Source organism: Columba livia, chromosome 5 (genome assembly GCF_036013475.1).
Source record: "Columba livia isolate bColLiv1 breed racing homer chromosome 5, bColLiv1.pat.W.v2, whole genome shotgun sequence".
Classification (NCBI taxonomy): Eukaryota; Metazoa; Chordata; class Aves; order Columbiformes; family Columbidae; genus Columba; species Columba livia.
In genome coordinates, this window is record NC_088606.1 from 24,926,383 (window position 1) to 24,949,471 (window position 23,089).

At 42.3% G+C, this 23,089-nt stretch overlaps 1 protein-coding gene across 23 annotated transcripts in view; it reads right to left on the minus strand.

Moving 5' to 3' along the window:
- Window positions 1–23,089, minus strand: part of GPATCH2L (G-patch domain containing 2 like) — a 38,694-nt gene that overhangs the window by 2,937 nt on the left and 12,668 nt on the right. For 6 of the 23 annotated variants that reach the window (XM_065063841.1, XM_065063842.1, XM_065063844.1 and 3 more), the window contains exons 6-9: window positions 17,064–17,131; window positions 16,117–16,159; window positions 13,379–13,464; window positions 4,286–4,377 (exon numbers count right to left, since the gene is read on the minus strand). In XM_065063841.1, coding sequence (XP_064919913.1) covers window positions 4,286–4,377; window positions 13,379–13,464; window positions 16,117–16,159; window positions 17,064–17,131 — 289 coding nt within the window. Of the gene's footprint in view, window positions 1–4,285; window positions 4,378–6,873; window positions 6,962–13,378; window positions 13,465–16,116; window positions 16,257–17,063; window positions 17,132–23,089 lie in introns of those variants that run through there. The other 17 variants (XR_010472870.1, XM_065063848.1, XM_065063847.1 and 14 more) reach the window with 8 other exon arrangements.

The window sequence follows — 23,089 nt, forward strand, 5'->3', positions numbered from 1 at the left end:
AAAGAGGCAAAAAATCTACATCAAAGTCCTTAAACTAGGAATCACCACCAATACTACACTATGGGCCCTTTGCTAGCAGCCTCCTCGCTCAGGCTCTCCATCTTTGCTCATAAAAAGAAAAAAGCAAGGACTGAAACAGGCTGCTTGCTCCTGGGTACCATCACACCATGACAAAGCAAGAAAGAGGAGAGGGAAAACTCACCAAATTGCTACTACTCATCAGACTGTTCTCTCACTAGCAGTTTCAGAGACTGCTAACTGGCACCTTTTAGGAATTATTGTTTTCACAAGCCAAATGTGAATACATGCCAAAGCAGCCAGAAGTCTATTTATGCAGATTTTTACCCCAGACTCACCATAATACCTGAATAGGATGCCAGTCACCATGTGCACTGCTACATATATAGGGGACTGGACCACATAAACATTAAAAACATAAATGTAAAGCTGGACAATTGTTCACCATTCATTTCACAAACATCTATATTTGTGGCCAAATAGAAGACAGGGACCACAGTCTTCATTCGATCCCTTTTAAACCAGAGAATAACTACCAGAAGAATAACATTTTATACCGTATTTCTCAGACAGGTTCTACTGTGCCACCAAGGACATTATTCCGCATCTATTGCACTGCAATGGAAAGTAACTAAACACAAGGACACCCCTGTGCCTTTTGAAGCCCTTAAGTGTCAGATCACTGAAAGTTCAAAGGACCTTTATCACTACAGACCTTCTTCCTCCCTGGGTACTAGCTGTCGGTCACTGAGTTGGATGAACTTCTGGTCTAATCCAACCAGTCTTACTTCTCCCTGATTTCACTGCCAAACTACACCAGCCAGACTTTTGTTCTTACCTGGTAAAAGCCTCCTGCTTTAGGGCTCACACACTGCTCAATTGTGTAGTGTGGAAAGCACTAACTTTAATTTTCAAGCTCTCTCAACATTTGGATAAGTTTGCCCAACTTAATTCTGACAACAGTCACTTCCTGAAGTGCAAATGAATTCTGAATTTTCCAACCACTTTTTGTTGCTCTCAACAGCCAAGCCTTTTTCCAAAATGCTATTCTTCAAACAGATAGTTCAGTTATGGTATTTAGGCCAGTTAGCTTCAAAGGGCAGGACTAATACCAGAAGTTTAATGCCATGACAATACAATAGAGACCTATGCACTTCCACTCCAGTGATGCCTGGTTTTGGATGTTCATACAAGAATCTCTGACACAAGATGTTTTACCAGAATCCATAAACATTCATGAGAGTATGTGAGAAGACATGGAATAAACTTAGTTTGCTTGGCTCCCCAACAAGCAGTATCACTAGCTCTCTTCTCTCATTCCTGCAGCTAGAAGGAAGGCAGCATACACATCTCATAAGCCGTTTATTAGCATTTCCTGATTTCAGGCAAATTCAAGCCAAAACTTTCTGTGGATGGTATGGGGGGTGAGGCGACAGAGGAAGATTTGTAGCTGCATGTTTAAGAAAGAAGCTAAATTCATCACAATGACAGGGGAGAGTGTTGGCAGAGATTTGAGCTATTTATTCTTTTAGGAAAATCCTATAAAGAATGACATGAGGAAGCCTCTATCTGCAGTCTTGTTCATCACACTGGTGAGGAGTCCGATAACAGATGTATGAAGCAGCGTGATTTAGTGCCGGGAGCTGGCCCCTGATGTGTATTAATACAGCGGCAAAGCGGAACGAGCCCCTCTTCATCACTCATCTCTATAAAAGAGGTGGAATCCGAGATGGCCCGATGTTCGGCAGAGCAAGCCCATTTGTTCTGCTGACTGATGGAGCCAGCTCAGGCTGTGTCCTTCACCTCCATGGGGCACTCGGGTTGCAAAAAAGGAGATCACTGAAGCAGGACCTGGTCAACAAGTGAGACGAAAGCAGTTGGACTCAACTAAGGCGCTATTTAAAGGTGAAGAAATCCAGCACTCTGAGTGCCTACAGGTGACAGGCTGTTCTGGTTCACCTGTGTTGGATCTTTTGCAGTAAAATACCACAAACATAAAATGCCTCTGTAGTGAGAAAATGAGGCTGCCATGATTCCTCAGGTCCAGGGGAACCCCAGTATACGACATTTATGTAGGAGTGAGTAGATGCATGTCAAGGGAGAAAAAATCTATATCTATCTCATCAATGTCTAACAAGCACAAGAGTCTTCAGTTAATTCTACATTATTGCAGAGTAATCCTACGTATTTCTATAGGCATTAGTAATTCCACAGCACATCACCTTGGAGAGAGGTTTCAGAAGTTTCTAAGTTACATGCCCATGTTGTGCTCCAGCTGCAGCTGGGAGACTGCTGTAGAAAGTCAGCTTCAGTTACCCAATCACAAAATGTTCTTTCCACAGCTCAGTATTGTAGCAAACCCCACCCACAGCTGTTAACTTTGTTGAGGATATTTCTAAACAGTGGCTAAGGAAAAGATCTTTACCATTTCTGACCATTAAAGACCTTGCAGCACTTCTCTTGATGACCAGCACAAGTATCCTGTCTGGATTCTAGTAACTATAATCTCCTTCCTTTTTTTGCAATACATACCTAATTTCCTTGCCCTCATCCCTAGGGATAAAAAAACAAAACCAAAAACACAGACACACACACACACAAAACCCCACACAACACAAAAACAAAAAACAAAACAATCGAATAAAAAAAAAAATCAAAACAACAAAACCACACCTTTCAAACCTCTGTGCTATTTTCCAATACTGAGTTACATTTCAGATGAAGATTTAACTCTTCAAGAAGCATTCACTATACAATTTGCCCAGTCAAGTAAGTACAAATTACATAGTATTTTGAAAGCTGTAGGCATAGAAACAGAAACTCTCCCTATAGAAAGCGACCAGCAATGCTGTACAGAATACCCTCTGAACAATAAATAAATAGACAGGTAGGTAACAGGGGGCAGTGAGACACCAGCATTCATACAAAGAAAACCTAGCATCCCAGAACTAAAATTCTGTGGCTACAGACAGATAATTTCACTAACTCTTTCACTACAGAAGCCTGAATCATTATATTATTAATTTAATATTATTTTATCTTACTTTTTTTAATACAGGACCTTCCAGACAGTCTGTAATCCAGACCTGTGGCCTGGAGAGCTAGTACAACTTTCTTCCCTACTCCATTATTCTACTGTCTATCCACCAGCCAAAGGAAGAAATCTGAAGTTCATTCCTCCTATTCATCATCAGTTTTCATCACCACTGTTTTCACATTACCATTTTTCACATCAGATTACCCACCACCCTGTTACTGCATTACAACGTTTTTTTAATAAGCTAGTTGGAAGAACATGGGTTGCTTGCTAGTAGGCAAAATATTTCAAGAGGGGGTATGGTGAGAGGCCAGAAAAAAGCCTTCTAAACCCCTCTGTGCTCTGCAGATGAAATTTTTTTTCAGATTCTGATGGGTAATCAATCACTTTCTAGAAATATGCCACATGAAAATAAACCAGCACTTTAATCAGTACATCCCAGTGTCTTGAGGATGGAGCCAGGCTCTTCTCGGTGACAGCCAATGATAGGACAAGGGGTAATGTGTTCAAACTGGAACACAAAAGGTTCCACTTAAATTTGAGAAGAAACCTCTTCTCAGTGAGGGTGACAGAGCACTGGAACAGGCTGCCCAGGGAGGTTGTGGAGTCTCCTACTCTGGAGACATTCAAAACCTGCCTGGACACGTTCCTGTGTAACCTCATCTAGGTGTTCCTGCTCCGGCAGGGGGATTGGACTGGATGATCTTCCGAGGTCCCTTCCAATCACTAACATTCTGTGATCCCCAGTGTGAGAAAAAAATTACTGTTTTCATCCACAAGAGTAAGACAACTCACAGGTCTCAGCCAGGGATGACACAAAAATTGTCAGATTTCCACTTTTGTGAAAGTGTCTAGAAACATCCCGAAAAAGAGCACCAGAGCCACCAGCTAATGTCAGCCAACACTGAAGGAACACTTTGTGTATGCTGATAATCTCTTTATTACTATGTACTAATTTAGGAACTATGGAAAGAACACCTTAAGAAGAAGCAGATTATTACCCCCGGTACAGTGAAACACTGTACATTATATTAACTTACCACAGCTGCATCATCAAAGATTGTTTAGTAGGCAGCTTTTGATGCTATGCAAAAGCACATTATATTATTTCTCTCACACGTTTCATTAGTTTCTAATGTAGATAATGCTGGTTTTGACTACTGTGACTCTGGCACATTAATCAAGAGGGACACAACTAGAAATACAAGCACACAGATAAATTCAGGTTACCTGATGTTGGGCTGGACATGGAGGCTGCAGCTGGCTTTCGTTTCCTCTTGATGTCCCTTGAACATGGTGGTCCCAGGTGTACATTTGCTTGCCTATAGAGAAATTAAATCAAATTAAACTCTGTTCCAAGTATTACCTTCCCATAAGACTATGGCAAATCGCCCTCCAACTCCCACCTTCCCATCCTAACTAGTAGGCGACACAAATAAAAACCTTCTCAGGGAAGTCTGGTTCCCATTCTTTGTTAATATACTGTTATATTCCCAGTTTTTTTAAGAGCTCATGCACATAAACTGCTCAGAAGAATAATTATTTCTTAGCCTTTAAAGCAGTGTAATTTTATACATTTGCACAGTCCTAAGATTACATTTGGCCCTTTGAAGGTAACCGCGAGGCTGATGCAGCCCCTAGTGAAAACGAGTTTGACACCCCTGCTTTAAAAGAACTAGTTTTGTATTAAGTTTAAAGTAACTCGTTGTATAAGATGTGATCAAGCAGTGATACAACACATGTCCTACCATTACTTCTGTACAAGCATAACAAATGTCTGCAAGATTGCTCTTTAAAGATATAGGGTGATATCTGCTCCCTTACTCAGAAATTATATTGCAACCTATTTAGTACTGTAGAGTCATCATAGAATGTACCTACATTTCAAACGTCCACGCATATTGTTTCCACTACAGTAGTAAGTTCACAAAGTTAGGAATGCCAAAATGTCTCATGCATTTTCAAAATCGTAATTCCCTTATCAAAGTGCTGTGAAAACAGCTGAATCTGGTTTATAGTTATACAGCCTTGCTGCACCTGTAAACTGGCTAAAAGGCAAAATATGTCCTAGTCATACCAATGATCAAGTCAGATGCCTACTGATGACCACTCCAGTTTAACTACTTGCCAATTAAGAAGCAACTGGCATTATTGGGACTGGTTTGAACTAAGCAGTCCTCCAAGTTCTAGACATAGGAAGAAGTTTCATTCAGCAAAGCCAGTCTTGGCAGCACACCAGAAAACTTTCTCAAATACAGTCCATAATGAATACAAATACATAATTTAGCAATGATGTTGCGTTCAAACCCCTGCTTTGTTTGAGGTAACAGAGTTTCTTTGGCAAGTTCCTTGGGCACTCTCTGCATCAGATCCGAAGTGCAAAATTCAGAATGACAGTGCAAATAAAATCCACTAAAGATTGTGAGGTGCTTATATGGTGTAAAGATTGGAACCATATAAATTTTGATGAATAAGTGATTAAAAGCTTCTGTGCCTTTAAAGCTTATTATTTTCATTTTTCAAAAAATCCTGAAAGTTAGCCAACACATTTATCAAGTACTGAAATATTTTACAGGTAACAAAAGGAAAAGTTCATGGCTTCATATTTTCAGGCCAAAATCTACTTTAAAAAAAGCAGCATATTTATAATAGATACCATTTTAGACACTGAATTTATGCAAAACCAAAATGTGTTTTTGTAGTTATACAGAACAGTGTATGGAGCACAAAAAAACTCCTATGCCAGCCAAAACTATAAATTGTTTGAATGCTGCTGGGTCTACCTACTTACCTGCAAGAAATGCAGAACCATGAAACAAGAAATACCTACTGTTCCATCTTCTCAACTAAAATTCAAAAGTTCTACAATCAATTTACAAGATCTGCCATTTAAATCTGACATTAAGGAATAGTTTCAGAAATTAAGTTATGCTAAGTTGCATTGACAGCAAACTTTTCAAATCTGGGAATGCATATTAATATAACCAGGCACAGAAATCTCCTGAAAACAGAAAGTGAAGGCTTTCAAAAACACCAGCACACCTAGAGACTGTATATGCAGATCTTGTGTTCCTACACATAAGTGACTAACCTCTAAGCGACTTCGCATATGCTAAAAACTGCTTTTGTACATGACTATGGTAGTGGTTATATAGTATTTTAGCACAGATTTACCACATATTCTGAAACATCTAGGCACACGTAGCGCAAGGAAAAGACAGTCTCAATCAAGTGGAACTTCAGTATTTTTATTTTGCATCAGTGACACAGTATGAGATTATTATCTAAATGACTACTTAATTACATATAATAATCCAATTCATTTTATCACATAATAGTAACGTTCCCTTTTTAATTTTATGATCTTACACCAACATCAGTCAGCAGATCCTTGGTGGAGAATCACTAGGAAAGAAGTACACACGACCATTTCCAAGAGATTTTATGCTATTTTTCCCAGTTCACAAATGTTAGATTTCAAAGAAGAGCTCCTGGCTCTCAGCTCCATGCTCAAACCGCATGTAACCTAACCTCACGATAACCCAGGGGGTTAAAAAAAAAGGGGGAAAGAAAAAAGAAAACGGAATATGAGAATCTCAAAATCCCTTCTTGTAGTGAAAGTAAAGGCAAATCATACTCCAGCTGGAGACTAATAACAAGGATGCTGCATTTAGCAGCCCTGCCTCTAACACACAAAGGCTCAGAGGTCATAAATTGTCTCTCTAACATGTATTTCATTCAGGTTTATCCCTTATTGATCACCCACGCTTCAGTTAGTAAATCAGGAACCTATTGATTACTCACTGGCTCTGACTGACCTGGTGGTAAAAGCGTCAGTTTCAAGTGGCTGGTGCACTTTACAGGCACCATAAATCTGCATACAGGGAATCTCCAGGCAGTAAGTACCTTGAGAGAGGAGCAGAAGAATGCACGCAGGGATGATAATCCTCATTGAGAAAAGGACCAAAAGGGCATCTGAGGTATAATTTATGGAGTATGCATATTTTGGTAGACATTACACTTTTCAATCTAAATTTCTAAAAGTTAGCTCACATACAGCTACTATATTGGTAAAAGAATAGAATTGCTGGATCCCAGCTTAACAGCAGACTCCTAGAAACACCACAACCACGAAAAGTCAGATCATGGGTATGCTCAGCATAAAACATGGCAGTGGACAGGCTGAACTAGAAACTGTGAAAAACTCCCTGACAGGTTGCAACCACAAATTGTTTTTTTCTGCCAAAGGTGAATTTTAACAACCCTTCTGAACAGTTTAAAAATAACTCTGAAGTAGAAAAGAACAGGGTTGAGATGAAAGGCTGACAGAAAATGCACATTCGTGTGTTGTCACAAGCCCCTCTGTGAAGAAGTCTGAGGCACAGAGCTTTGTGGGATGAAAGATCTGGGCCTAAACTGAGAAACTAGAACGGTACTTACTCTGTCCTTACTGGCTTTCAACCTCTTCCGCTAGGTTTCTATACTTGCTTCAACATTGCACAAACAGTAATAAGAAAATAATTACCTGTTCACATTTTGACTATGGCTGGCTACTCATTAAAAAAAAGTCACAGTGCTCAGTCACAGTTGGATCTGCCAGGTGACCAGAGACTGCTGTGAAAATGTAGTTTACAGTCTAGAGAGGACTGAAATTCTAACCTGGGAAAAGAAAAAGCAGAACACACCTGGAGAGAAAACGCAGGATCCAAAGTGCAGATACACTGATGGCTGCAATATATCCAACTCACACTGCAGCCTCTCACTGCCAGGAATTAAGTGAATGAAAAATAACATACTTTTAGAAAAAAATGGTTTTATATGAAAAAAGTCTGCAGTGTCTTTCTGACAGAGATTTTTTATTTTTTTTTTATTAAATCACAAGCTAAAGGAATTATCCAGGAAATACGGCTTTGTGTTGTCTTCTTAACAGTACTTAAGATACATGCATCTGCATGCAGGTTACAGTGGAGAAAAAGTGGGCTTTGCTATGCAGAAAGCTGAGATGCATTGCTGTCTCTACTTTGCCAGAAGTAACACTTCCTTTCTTTTCTTCTCCACGTATGTATTCTATGACTTTATTTATATATTTTTAAATGAACTATAATTGTATACACTGGACTCCTATCTCACTCCTACATTTCAAGGTGACCATGTGCTGGACTATAGGGTCACAGAAGATTGCTACTATTTTACATATATCACAGGGTTTCAACAGAAAATTTGGACTGGCAGTACAATCTGTGGGAGGCAATAGAGAGCACAAGCAGACACCAGCCCACAAAGAACCTTACTGAACAGCACCAGGCCCCTGAAGCCTTCACTATCTGTGAAGAAAAGTCTAGATTGTTAAGTGGTGTCCACTCTCTCAAAATTTGGGGTACAAAACCACCTCAGTCTCACAATGGAGGTCTCTGAGAAGACCCCACAGAGCTACCTGTGACAGCCTGTGGCCTTCTCAGAGGCAGGAGCCACATCACACACTTGGAGGTATGTGCCTCTCGCTGTAATCTCACATCATTCAGCTTCTCTGCTGACAATCTTTTTCTAACCCTATCCTTGGAGGAAGCAAAGCACTGGGATTATGTAGTGAGAGGCAGCCATTAATCTACTGTCATACAAACAAGGGATGCTATTATCCTCATGTTAAAGTAAACGTTCAGAGACAGCCTTCTAACAAGGATACTGCTACCAACACTCCACACAACTCAGCTATTGCTGCTATGATGCTATATTCCTAGAAAACACAGGCCAAATAAAAGGCTCTCTCTTTAAGCCCTCAGGTGTCACCTGAGGCTGTTGATGGTGGCTTGACAAAATTAATAGTAAAAGCAGAGTTCCTTCTTCTCTTTGCCTATAAAGCCAACTGGGCACCAAAGTCTGATCTGCACATTATAGGTGTATATCAATACAAATTGTTCTTCCAATCTGCATGCAAAGCTTCCATGCACGCACATGTTTCTTGCTATTTCACTGCACTGCAGATACTTCCTGTGCATAGCAGTCCCCTCTGCCCTGCAGAGCCTTATGGGATAGCTTCTAGAGAACATTTGCAGATTCCAAAATCACTAACACATCAGCTCACTTCCTAAATTATCTGAATTCCATAGGTCTTCATGTAGTAACAGCCTGCTCCCCGAGTAAACAGTCTAATGACATAGCAATTCCATTCCTAAAAGTCTGTGTGTGGCAAATGCACATGAACACATTTGCTTTTAGTTTTCCAGGTAAGCATTCTGGCAGAGACAATGTGATCCCATATACTGCATTCTCTATTTTCATACTGAATCATACAATGTCTGTGCCAGAGAGAGTCCTAATATTTGCCAGATCTGCTGAGTACAGAAATTTGATAATGGCAACATGCTTTATAGGCGAAGAAAGCAATAGCAAGTAAACAAAATTCTAAAGCCAAGGGGAATTTACTTTTCACTCCAGAGAAATAGAATTCACCAAAATGGGAGCATTAGGCCTCAGACAACTGCATGTGACACTAGGTTGATAGCTGCTGTTCATTGCATGCCTGTCAGAAGAATTCAGCTATGTCCCCAACTGCAATATTAGCCAGGCTTTAGCAAAGGAAGACATGAAAGTGCTCCAGCTAAATAGAAATATAGTTTTAAAAAAACTAGGAAGAAAGATGTCTAAAGCAGTTGACAGCACACATTTTTACATAAAGGCAATTCCAATGAAGATGCATGGATAGGTTGTGTGGAGTGAGCAGGATACTGTCCTGGTCAAGCAAGACAGCATGAAATTGTGAACACCCGTTCACTCCTCCAGCTGCCTCAGGAAAGGCTTGACATTGCAGGCAATCCCTACACCTCCATATGCTTAGGCAAGACGCAGAGATGTCAGGTGCTCTGCAAAGATACAGAAGAAAAAGAACAAGATACACTTTGATGAACATATTTCCAGAGCTGGAACTAGAATTAGAGACATCCAAGCTTTTTCATTCTAACAGCACCACCAAAACCAGGGTATGGAGCAACTGGCAGTTTACTAGAAGATGATCACTCATCCCTTTAGATCTTTATTCCATGTTCCAGGCAAGGTGAAAGACTTGCTTCTAAACCAAATTAAACTCTAGGTTTACAGTTTATATTAACCAAAACTTCAATCCATCTGTACTGGTCAGAAATCTCTCTAACATCATTCTTTGAATCTCCACCTTCAACATCTACTTTCCATCTGAGGTCCACTTTTTCTATGACCTCCACTGGGACCATTTAATTAAGCTTTTCACCCATAATCCTATTTTCAAGGCTAGGCAAACAATAAATGGCATTATGGACAACCCTCCTCTCTTATTCTACTTTCTATTCAAACTCAAATTGAAGGGAACATTGGCTCCAGGCTCTTCTGAAACTCTTACACTGCCTCAAGGGATTAACATTCCACTAGTCAACAACCTATAACATCTTCCAGCTGACAGAGCCACCAAATAACCAAAATCTAACAAGATATTCCACTTGAGCCTGTACAAAATCCTCTTAAGTAAAAGGAGTTCCAGAGCAAAATTCTGTTCAGACAACTCCTTTCTCCCAGAAAGGCAAAGGGGAGAGAGGGGAAGGTTCACTTGGGCTGTCCATGCAAGTCTCTACTTGCTTGCTTTTAACAGGCTGCATCGTCAAGCCGAAACCTTAACAGACAAGACATGATTAGCAAACACTGTGTGCTCTTAAAGGAGAGTAATTATAGGCATGTGAAAAAGGAAGAGATCCCTGAGGTACTCTTCCTTGTATGCCTCCCGAGAGGCAGCAGGGCCATTAAAAATTCCATGATGAAGAGGAAAAACAGCCTGGGAACAGCCAGGAGGCAATACAGCAAATTAATACACCAGCCATCCCTCGGGAGAACTGCAAGAAAGCAGGAAGCTCTCCTCGCTTCACAAAATAAAATTATACCGCTAATGATAACAGTCACCACACACACATAACTGCTTCTCATGATGGGTGTGAAATTCCCAGTGCTGTGCATACACTTTGAATGAAATCTCTTCTCATCACAGACATAAAGCAAGAAAGGTAATCTTGGTAGTGTACAATTTATACAGCCTTTCAAATAAGACTTCCCAAGGAACCCTCCACATAGAACCTCCTCCTTGACACTGAAAAGCCTTTTTTGAACATCCCAAATTGTGCTCAGTATTCTAGCCTTCAGCTCTGCTTAAATGAAGCACTGGGTTACCAGTCCTCCAGATGAACTGCACCAAAATCCACTCCTGAGACAAAGCATTACCATGGGAGAGAAAAGACTCCACCTGGTAACTATACTCCATTGGACAACTTTGTGACAGCAGAAACTAAGCAGAGAGAGGTAATTTTACATGGCACAGTGGACATCAGGTTGAAGAAATTGGATGTCTGCAACATCAAGACAGTTTCTTCTCTAATGCATTTCATCTCATTCTCAGGGGATTAACTTCCCCCAAAGCACACCATTCTGACAAATTTCTGAGTAGAGTTTCTCAAGGATAAGGTGCAAGCTGTTAGGAGCTTATTAAAGCACAAATTACTGGAATTGACTCCACCTGTGGCAAATAAAGAAGATGTTAACTGGGGCTATGTCTGAACAGCACTTACAGAGATCACCTGAACTCCTGTAAGAAAATGGACTACTAATAGGCTTAGCACTTGAAGCACCTAAAGAACAACCATTGTCAAGAAAGTGCTTCTGTGAAGGAACAATTCCTTCTGTGCCCTTGGCAGCATCTTTACATAAAGCAGGCAACTTGCACTGAAGAGTTCAGTCTTTGCCACATACCGGATTCATTCTTTCCATATTTCATCCTATAAAGACTTATGAGCACATTTCACACTAAAATAGGAACTACTTTCTCAAACTACAGGCACTCAAAAACACAGCTGCCTCTGGGATAGGACAACTTCTCTGCCAATACTGAGTAACAATTCACTAGGGATATGTCAGAACACAAATCAGCAGTGCATTAGAGAAAGGAACCAAGCACATATTAATTGGTTAACTAGACTAAATATTCAGCAAAAGCAAGCAAACATGGTCCCTCCAGGTTCAGAAATACCTTGCAATAACCAGTAGCTTCGGAAGGGGCCTACACTCATCATCATAAAGGTAGAGACTTTGCCCTGTTTGAATTTGTGAGCAGGATTCGTCTAGCTTTACTTTCTGGAAGACAAACTTCTGTGGGGCACTAAGTAAACTACTCAAGGCAGAAGAAAGGCCATCCTAGCTGTAAACAAAGAGACCAATCAACCTTGCTTCATGGGCACAAAACATCCATGGAGCGGTGCAACAGCACAGAAACAAACCAATCTGCTGATGCACAATCTTCTGAATTCTTTTTATTCTCATCCAGTTGAATGTTTAAGAGCAGATTTCTCCTTCCCTCCCCCTTTCCAGCTTTAATATGCTGGCTACAGCAGCATGAGGTCATGGTGCAACATCACAAAATTCCCTGCAGAAGCCAGTGGGAGGAGAGGCTTTGCTGGGTGGATGCCAAGCTTTCGTTCAGACACATACAACCTCAGTACATTTTTCATGCTCTATTTGCTAATTAACAAGGGAAAGAAAGCCATGAAGCTAAAGTCCAGACATTTCTTTCAGATTTGGTCTCTTGTACAAGCACATAAGCAGAACTGTGTCCCAGGCAAGGCTTTGTCTCCTTGCCTGGGTGAAGAGCTCAAGGGCACCTTACCTTTACATAGTCACCTGCAGCATAAGAAGAGGAGTCACCTCCAAGGCCAACACTTGAATTTAATTTAATCTTAGTCAGCAGAAGGTGCCTGAACAGCATATTAACCCCAGCTATGCAGACTCAAATGTACCTCACCATTTAGCCAGATCAGATCTAAATTTCAGCTATAGCAATAGAGAGAGGTATCACACCATCAGAGGTCACTTCAGGTGAGTTCTGAATCTGCTCAGAGGGTCTATTTTAGGCACTCAAGATACCAAAATGTCTCAGCATGTTACCCACACAAGCCCATCAGCACTTTCCCTCTCATCTTATTCCAATTTTAATAGTGGGCAACAATACTATGCCCATTTGTATCCATACAACAGCAACTCACTGCACAATTCAGAACAGATCACATTTATTTCTAAAAGGACAGCAGGTTTTGCCTGTCTATCATACACTGTTTCACATACTCTAAGCTTTTAGTGTATTGAGACACTCAAATAATCTGCATCAGTATGTTTTATGCTAAGTTTGAATGCAGGCCTCCTAGGGAAAAGCGCATTAACTTTCAGGTCTGTGAGTATTGTTCAGACCACATAGTACTACTGAAGATAACCATGGGAAGGAAGCAAGATAACCCCAACAGAACAGGGCAAGGGCATTACCTGGCAGTGCAGTGTGCTGGTGAGCATCTTCGGTGGGAAGCATCAGCAAGCACATCCAGAGAGTACAGAGGAGATAACGGATTGAACTGGAAAGTCAAGAGATTTATTTAAGCGAAGCATTAAAAGAAACAGTCTCCATATACAGCTTCTCAGATACATTCCCTACAGCTGTTCATACAGCATAAGGAGAACTTTCTGACACATCAAGGGGTAAGACTAGGTGAGAACTGACTGTCCCTTCAGACAAAAGACTAGCACAGGGTGCAACGACAAATCTCATAACCATCTTCTCACAACAGACAGCCTAACAAAAGCATACTCCTCTTTCAGCTCACATTATTAAAAATGCTGGTTAAGTAAGAGCATACTTAAAGAGCTCTACTGCTGCGTACCAGGAGCAAAAAGCCTGCAACCTTTTTGGGAAGTCTCTGGTCTACTTTCACATTGTACAGAGAAAAGTCACTGTTATGAATGGTGCAAGCACAGAACTTCCCACAGAGCAGTTCAAATATTCCCTATGGTCATAAGTATCACTGAAACAGACCTCTAGAAGACTCAAGCCCCACCAGGTTCAGTTCACAGTATCACAGTATGTTTGGGCTTGGAAGGGACCTCAAAAGATCATCTAGTCCAATCCCCCTGCTGGAGCAGGAACGCCTAGGTGAGGTCGCACAGGAACATGTCCAGGCGGGTTTTGAATGTCTCCAGAGAAGGAGACTCCACAACCTCCCTGGGCAGCCTGTTCCAGTGCTCTGTCACCCTCACTGAGAAGAAGTTTTTTCTCAAATTTAAGCGGAACCTCTTGTGTTCCAGCTTGATCCCATTACCCCTTGTCCTATCATTGTTTGCCACTGAGAAGAGCCTGGCTCCATCCTCATGGCACTCACCCTTTATATGTTTATAAACATTAATAAGGTCCCCCCTTAGTCTCCTCTTCTCCAAACTAAAGAGACCCAGCTCCCTCAGCCTTTCTTCATAAGGGAGGTGCTCCACTCCCTTAATCATCTTCGTTGCCCTACGCTGGACTCTCTCCAGCAGTTCCCTGTCCTTCTGGAACTGAGGGGCCCAGAACTGGACACAATATTCCAGATGTGGTCTCACCAGGGCGGAGTAGAGGGGAAGGAGGACCTCTCTTGATCTACTAACCACCCCCCTTGTGATACACCCCAGGATGCCATTGGCCTTCCTGGCCACAAGGGCACAGTGCTGGCTCATGGTCATCCTGTTGTCCACCAGGACCCCCAGGTCCCTTTCCCCTAGTTCATAATGAGCTCCCAATTCATGCCACAAGTGAGTTGCTCCTCGCACTGCCAACCCACCTCACAAGCTTTTTTTGAAAACTGCTTTAAACCAAGTTTCTGAAACACTGTGGTCAGGCATATCTCAGATCCCTTGTTAGACACACACGAAACAGAAGGCACCAAACCTGTGCAGAAGACACAACTCTTCAGATTTTTTTAAAGGTCAGACAGAAATGGAACAATCTAGTCAATCAATGCATGGACCAAACTTTGCTCAATATGCAAATCTAAGGTTTAGACTGGTAGTTTCTCCGTGGTACGTGAGTTACACTTCAATTCAGCATCTCCTCTTTATTTATAATTCACACCACAAAGAGGAAATTCATTTCCATGTGCTTTGCAAAGTGCTACAGCCATCTCCAAAACACTTTTCTTGTGTTACTAGAATTATTGATGCATTTTTCAATAAAGACAACTGAATAATCCACAGCTGTAGCAGAACTCATCATAAAAGCCATTTGCAACTCTAGAACTCTGTACTAGGCCTTTGCCTTCAACCTTTCTGAGAAAGAAGAGGCACCATGCACCACAAAACTGCTGCTATCATGGAGCTCCTCCTTCCACTGGCCTGTTAGTTTACTGTCAATGAAGTAACACTGCAGCTGCACAGTAGGGGAGAAGCACCAGTAACCCTCTGTAGTTGATCCAAGTTCATTTAAGGAAAACAAAATTTATTTTGTCCATTTTAAAGCTTATGTAGTAATCATTCTTATCTCTAGCAACAGAAAAGCGGTATGTGAAATGTTCTCATTAGCAGAAAATACACAATTGCACAAAGGCCTGAAAATTATTTCTTGCCATATATGTAGTTTTAGTCACCTGAAGGGTATAACAGACTTCAGTCCTACTGCTCACCAACCGAAAAACAACTTGCAAGTAAACAGAAAGGAGTGAGCATGGATAGGAACAATCTTACAATGTGAGTGCTCAAATGGAAGATCCTTTTTGCTTTCTGCTATCAAGAACTCAAGCTCTTATATCTAAAGTAAAAATGCCTCCTAGCACTGAAGCTATGAAAGGCTTATCAAAGAAAATAAGAGTGCATACATAAGAGTGTCAGTTATAAGAATGCCTGTTTCTCTTGCTTATCACTTCTTACAGTTTCCTGTGATGGCTGCTACTTAATTACAATCGTTACTTACTACTTACCATTTTTTCCCTTCTCTATTGATGAGGCTATCAGGTAGAAGCCTGAGCCAAACAGGGCAAAGCATTTAAAAAGAGGAAACTCTTCCAATTTATATGGAAATTTGCAAGGCCAAAGCTCCTGTCAAGAGTCATTTTCCCTCCCACTTACTGTCAGAGAGGAAGGCCTACACTAACCTGAAATACAGAGCTAATCAGTTTAAATAAACAACATAATGCTGGAGACATGGGTTGTGTTCAAAGCCCAGAAGACATCAGTTACCAAGATGAGAAGGGACAGGGCCATCTTACCTCACGTGCACAGGCCACACCAGAAGCTGGCACTTTGTTCTTTCTAGAGAACAAAAAAAAAGAAAAAAAAAAAAGAAAAGGTAGAGCAGAGTCAGCTTACCTGATTGCGATCTCTCTTCCCCATGGATGGTAACCAAAAACTGGAAGGAGGCAGTCAGAAGGACAGGTGGGAGCAATGCCAAGGGAGGAACAAACACAGAGGAAAACAAAAAGGAGGGTGGGGGGTAAGGAGAGAAGGGGAAGAGAAGAACAAAGATGGAGGGAGAAGGAAAAAGATTAAACATCAGCAAGGCCGATATGAAAAGCAACACATTTCAGATCCAAGTAAGAAAACTGGATACTAACAGCTGGTTAAGGCAGCTACTGCACTACAGTCAAGAGGTGCCATCCTTACCTATCCATTGCCCAACTAGAACAGCATTAGAGGGATGCCAAAAGGACAGACACCATGAGAACTTCTGGTGTTGACTACAATTTAAATACACTGCTTGGAGAAGTAGAAGGAACAGGAAAGAAAGAGAAAGCAATTTCGCGGCTGCCTTGTCAGCATGATTTCTGCAGTCTTTGTGTGTGTCCATAGCGTGACTCCACACAGAAGCTTTTTAATTAACTAACATATAGGGCTCAGTCTTCTCATACTGTGCATAACATCTGCAGTTATTGCAATAGCACATTATAAGGGAGGTGGAAAGACAAAGCTGACTGTAACCCAAAGGGATTTGAACAGCGTCCACACACTGTGGCAGCCTTATAACAAAATGGAAGTCAGCAGTTGCAAACAAGTAAACAGAGAAGCCACCAGTAGAGGACTGTCTCCCATTCCACAGGTCACTGCACGCTTAAGTTACAATCTGGCTCTTCATTCCCTTCAGTCCCAGGAGGGAAGAGGACCCAATAGTTCTTCCTTCCCTCCCAAAGTTCTACACAACAGCTGTTAAGGGCCTTACTCTTTCTGGCGTGGATCACTAACAATACGACCTAGCCTCTCGGTGCCCAGAGTGCTCATGGAGGTCTCCTGAAACACAAAGACAGGTAAAAGGTTGTAGACTCACATAGTGAGCAGACATGATAGTTTGCTGCTACCCGTAAGAACAAATCTCATCCCCCTGGTCCGTATCCTTTCCTTCCCAGCCCACTCTCAGATAAACATATTCACCTTCTCCTTTCAGAACCCCCAACCCAGCCAATTTAACAAATAACAATGGCAGAAAATCATTCAGTTTTACTTGTGGGGTTTGGTTTTTATTATTTTAGTGATTACAAGGACTGGACTAGTACAAAGTCAGCTGGGCCAGAAACAGGCTGACAGACAGGACATCACACTGTCTCACTGTCCTAGGCTCAGATGGGATACAGTTAATTTTCTCAGGAAGCTGGGAGGAGACACAGCCGGGACAGCTGACCCAAACTAGCCAAAGGGGTATCTGATACCATAAGACATCATACTTAGTGTATAAGCGGGGGAGCTGGCTGTGGGAGGCAATTGCTGCTCAGGAGCAGGCTGTGTATTGGTTTTCTGGATGGTGAATGATTGCATTGTGTATCCATCACTTTGTAAATCTTTTATTGTTATTAATGTTGTTAATCTTTTCCTATATTGTTCTGCTAAACTGTTTTTATCCCAACCTATAAGTTTTCTCCTTCCCAACCCACCAAGGGCAGGGAGGAGCAAGCAAGCAGCCAGCTGGAGCTAAACTACAACAGTTCTGTTTTGGCGCCCAACATGGCGCACACAAGGCTGAGATAACAACAGATCTGATCAGAGTGTGTTAAAACAAATTTGTTACATGCACTTATTATATTAGTTAAATAGTCGCTTCTCATAATGTTGTTTTGTTTCTCCACATGATTGTGTTATGTAAGTTTTTACATGCTCTGCGTATTCCCTGCAGTGCTGTTTATCACCTCTGGGAGAAGGATCAGGATTACCATTTTGCTGTCCTGTGTAATGTTGCCTTATGATAACATCACTGGCCACGAAGGTAAGCTGGTATCTGTATGCAGCATCACTGTCACATCTCCACCTCAGGTGCCTTCTCTTGGAATTGATTAGTAATATCAGACAATGTATGGGGAAGATGGAGGCGATACTTTCCCCTTCTTTCACTTCTACTTTCTCCTTCAGGCTGGGTACAACAGTTTTCGAGATTTTTGAACATCCTTGGGATGTTCAAGCCAGCATGCTCTTACTGCTATGTCTCCTGAATGTGTTTCACGTCTTAGCTGGAGGTACAAAAAGATTTTTTAAGAATACCACCCAGATATCTGCCCTGAGGCTAGATAGTCATGGGTGGCACAGCATGATGGACAATATGGGCAGGTATCTACAGAGCTTCTCACCACCAATGGTGTGGAACTTGACTCCTGAACAACTACAGGACCCCAATGAAGTGACAGAATTTTTAAAAGGAAAATGCTGTGGCTATTCCAAAGAGGCACAGCTTACCACATTATGCTGGGTCCTGACCAGTATCTACCAAACAGTGCTCAATATTATGCAGCACCCTCAGGGGGAAGAGAGAGAAAGCAGACCAACAGACACTGCAGCTACTCCCACCCTCATGCCAAGCACTGCAGCTACTCCAACCTTGGCAAAAGGCACTGTGGCTCCTCAAATCCTGGAGAAAGGCACTGCAGCTGAACTAGAGAACCAACCTGTGCCAGTATCAGTCTCTCTATACAAAAAAAAAAGTTCGCTTAGTGAGGGATGATGATGAACGAGAGCCATCATAAGAACAGGAGGAAGAGGCAGAATCAGAAATAATTGCCCCATCCCTACCCCTGAGTGAACTGCAAGATACATGAAAACATTTCAGCCACCATTCAGGCAAGCACATTGTTACCCGGCTGCTCCAGTGCTGGGATAACAGGGACAGTAATTTGGAATTAGAGGGTAGGGAAGTCAAACAGCTGGACCTCTGTCTAGGGAAGGAAGCATTGACAAGGCAATTGGGAAAAAGCCACAAGCCCTCAGCCTCTGGAAGCTACTTCTGTCAGGTGTGAAGGAAAGCTACCCCTTGAAGGATGATGTTACATGTCACCCAGGCAAGTGGACCACCATGGAGAGAGGTATCCAGTGCCTGAGGAAATTAGCTGTGCTGGACGTGACTTATAATTATCTGAATAATGAGCAGTTACCCACAGATTCAGATGAAGTCCAGTGCACACAACCCATGTGGTGGAAGTTTCTACGGGTTGCACCATCATTGTGTACTAACTCATTGGCAGTCATGTCCTGGAAAGAAGGCAAGGTACAAATGGGATGGATTGGCTAGCCAACTCCAGCAATACAAAGGAAATCTCTCTTCCTCCCTATGAGCCTACGTCTCTGCTATGGAGAAATTGCCAGACATGTTAGCTGAGAAACTGTCCTGAGAGTTGTAGAAATTCAAGGGTAAGTTCTGCTCCCCACCTGTATGAACCAGTATCTCAGCTATTATATTAGAAGTAAGTATTCCTTGGCTCAAGAAAGAGGATATAAAGGATACACACCATAAGGCACTCTGTGGTTTTATCTGTGTGACCATGGAGAGGACATGAGGAAGTGGAATGGAAAAAATCTACCTCAACACTGGAGGCATGGGTATGTGAATTGCAAGAAAAAACAATGACAAAACGGGATTCTTCCAGGAAAAAATGCTGCTCCAATTTCCAGCAGGCAGCTCCCCAGACAGAGTAGAAGGGCTGATCTTATGTCTAATCCTCTTGAAAGGACTTTTTCATTTTTACAAGAAGCCAGTAACAAATACTATAACCAGGCCTAGAAGGCCCTGCTTCCAGTCAGGTGGAGGAAAAGGATAAGCAGGTTTATTGGACTGTGTGAATTCGATGGCCTGACACATCAAACCAAGAGTGTAAGGCTCTAGTGGACACTGATGCCCAATGTACCCTAGTGCCATAAAGCTATAACAGGGCAGAACCCATCTGTATTTCAGGAGTAACAGAGGGATCCCAACAGCTAACTGTATTGGAAGTTGAAGTAAGTCCAACTGGGAAAGAGTCGCAAAAGGCCCCCATTGTGACTGGTCCAGAAGCCCTGGGCATCCTTGGCATAGACTACCTCAGGAAACTATATTTCATGGACCTGAAAGGGTGCTGGTGAGCTTTCGATGTAGTAGCCTTGGAGACAGAGGAAATTAAACATCTGTCTACACTGGCTGGTCTCTCAGAGGGCACTTCTTTTGTAGGGCTGCCGAGGGTCAAAGAACAACAGGTGCAAAGTGTTACCAGAATGTTGCACCAGCAGCAATACTGCACCAACCAAGACTCCCTGATTCCCATCCCCCCATATGTCAACTGGAGAGTGAAGCAGTGATCGGTAAGACTCCCTAACCCTTTAACAGTCACATACGGCCAACATGAAAACTAGTAGAGGTTGGTGACTAACAGCAAACTATCACTGAATGCAGTCACGCTGCCACTGAGTGCTGCCATGCCAGACATGCTAGGGCTTCAATACAAACTGGAGTTGAAGACAGCCAAGTGTTATCCCACAACCAGTATCACTCATGCATTCTTCTCAGTGCCTTTGGCAGCAGAGTGCAGGCCACAGTTCACTTTCACTTGGAGAGATGTCCAGTACTGCTGGAATCAGCTGCCCCAGGGGTAGAAAAACAGCCCTCCCATCTGCCATGGACTGATCCAGACTGCACTGGAATAGGGTGCAGCTCCAGACCACCTGCAATGCATGTACAATATCATTGTATGGGGCAACACAGCAGAAGTTATCAAGAAAGAGAAGAAAATAGTTCAAATCCTCCTGAAAGCTGGCTTTGACATAAAACAAAGGTCAAGGGACCTGCACAAGAGATCCAGTTTCTAGGAATAAAATGGCAAAATGGGCATCATCAGATCCCAATGGATGTGATCAACAAAATAGCAGCTATGTCCCCACTGACTAGCAAAAAGGAAACAGAAGCTTTCTTGGGTGTTGTGGATTTTTGGAGAATGCATATTCCAAATTACAGCCTGATTGTAAATGCTCTCAAGTGACTCAGCTGAAGAACTATTTCAAATAGGGACCTGAGCAATGACAAGCCTTTGAACAAACTAAACAGGAGATAGTTCATGCAGTAGCCCTCGGGTCAATCCAGGCAGGAAAAGATGTAAAAAAATGTGCTCTACACCACAGCTAGGGAGAATCACCCTACATGGAGTCTCTGGCAGAAAGCATCATTGGAGACTTGAGGTCAGACCCTGAGGTTTTGGAGTCAGGGATAAAGAGGATCCAAGGCCCACTATACTCCGACTGAAAAGGAGATACTGGCAGGATATGAAGGGGCTCAAGCTGTTTCGGAAGTGGTTGGTATTGAAGCACAGCTCCTCCTGGCACCTCAACTGCCAGTGCTGTGCTGGATGTTCAAAGTGAGGGTCTCCTCTCTACAAACCATGCAACTGATGCTACATGGAGTAAGTGGGTCACACTGATCACACAATAAAATCGAATGGGAAACCCCAGTCACCCAGGAATCTTGGAAGTGATCATGGACTGGCCAGAAGGCAAACATTTTGGAATATCACCAGAAGAGGAGGTCAAGCATGCTGAAGGGGCTTCAAACTACAAGAAAATGAAAAACAATATGCCTCGTTCACTGTTAGGTCCTGTCATATTGTAGGAAAACATGGAAGGTGGAAAGCTGCTGTGTGGAGTCCTACACAACAAGTCATAGAAGGTGCTGAAGATGAATCGAGTCAATTTGCAGAGGCGAAAGCCATCCAGCTGGCTTTATATATTGCTGAGCAAGAAAAAAGGCCACTACTTTTATCTTTTTACCAACTCATGGATGGTGGCAAATGCTCTGTGGGGAAGCAAAGCAACTGGCAGCACAGAGGCAAAGCCATCTGGGCTGCTGAATTATGGCAAGATATTGCTGCTCAGATAGAGAACTTGGTCGGAAAAGTACGTCACGTATATGTTCATGTACCCAAGAGTCAAGCCACTGAAGAACATCAAAACAATAGGTAGGTGGATCAGGCTGCTAGGATTAAAGTGGCTCAGGTAGATTTGGACTGGCAACATAAGGGTGAATTATTTATAATTCAGGGGGCCAAGACAACTCAGTTCATCAAGAAAGGGATGCAACATATAGATGGGCTCATGACCAAAGGGTCAACTTTGACCATGGATGCTACTGCACGCGACTTGCTCTGGGAGCACATTTCTCCCTGCAAGACACCGTCCTGTATATGTGCTTGATGGTGGCATACACACACGGTCTGAAACATGACCTGTTCATATCTGCATAGCAACTACCACCAAGAAAGAAATATACTCTGTTGTAAGGGTCTGCAGATGAGGACAGAAGTCTTCCACAGGTAAGATTCTTCACAGCTTTTGCCAGGTATATAGGTAAAACACACTCAAAGTTTGGGGGGAGTTGTAAGGTTGCAGCAGGGGTGAAAGATGGGCTATTTGTTATAGCAGGAAAATTAACTTAAAGTGCCGTAATGTTTAAATTTACGGTTTATTACTGTGTAAATTACAAGCCGTACTTTTGGTAATTAGCAGCTCGCTGGCGGGGAGCTCTGAATGAAACTCATTATTTATGATTACAATTTAGAGAGAGATGGGTAAGGGGGAGCAGTGACCTCTGCTGCAAATGACAAAGATCCCTTTAAGGTGATGAAGATGAATTAAACAAGTAAATATTATCCTTCTCACTCAGATCATTAGAGGCGCTGCCGACAGGCCAAGCCACTTGCAGGTGGCCTGAGGAACTCTACCCAAATCCAGTGTCCTGCCAGCTGAGGGTTCATATTTTAAATGCTGGTTACTGCTACGCAAGGTGACTAGAAGAAAGAAGGGGCAAACAAAGATCTTTCAAGTGTGACTGAACAGAAGGAAGAAGTCGCACTCCTCTACAACCCAGGCCCCTCTAACACACCTTACTAACAAACTCTCTAAAGCCAGCCAGCTCATAATACATGCCAATATTTTCACAAGCACTGAGCACACTGCAATGAAAGTAAAGCC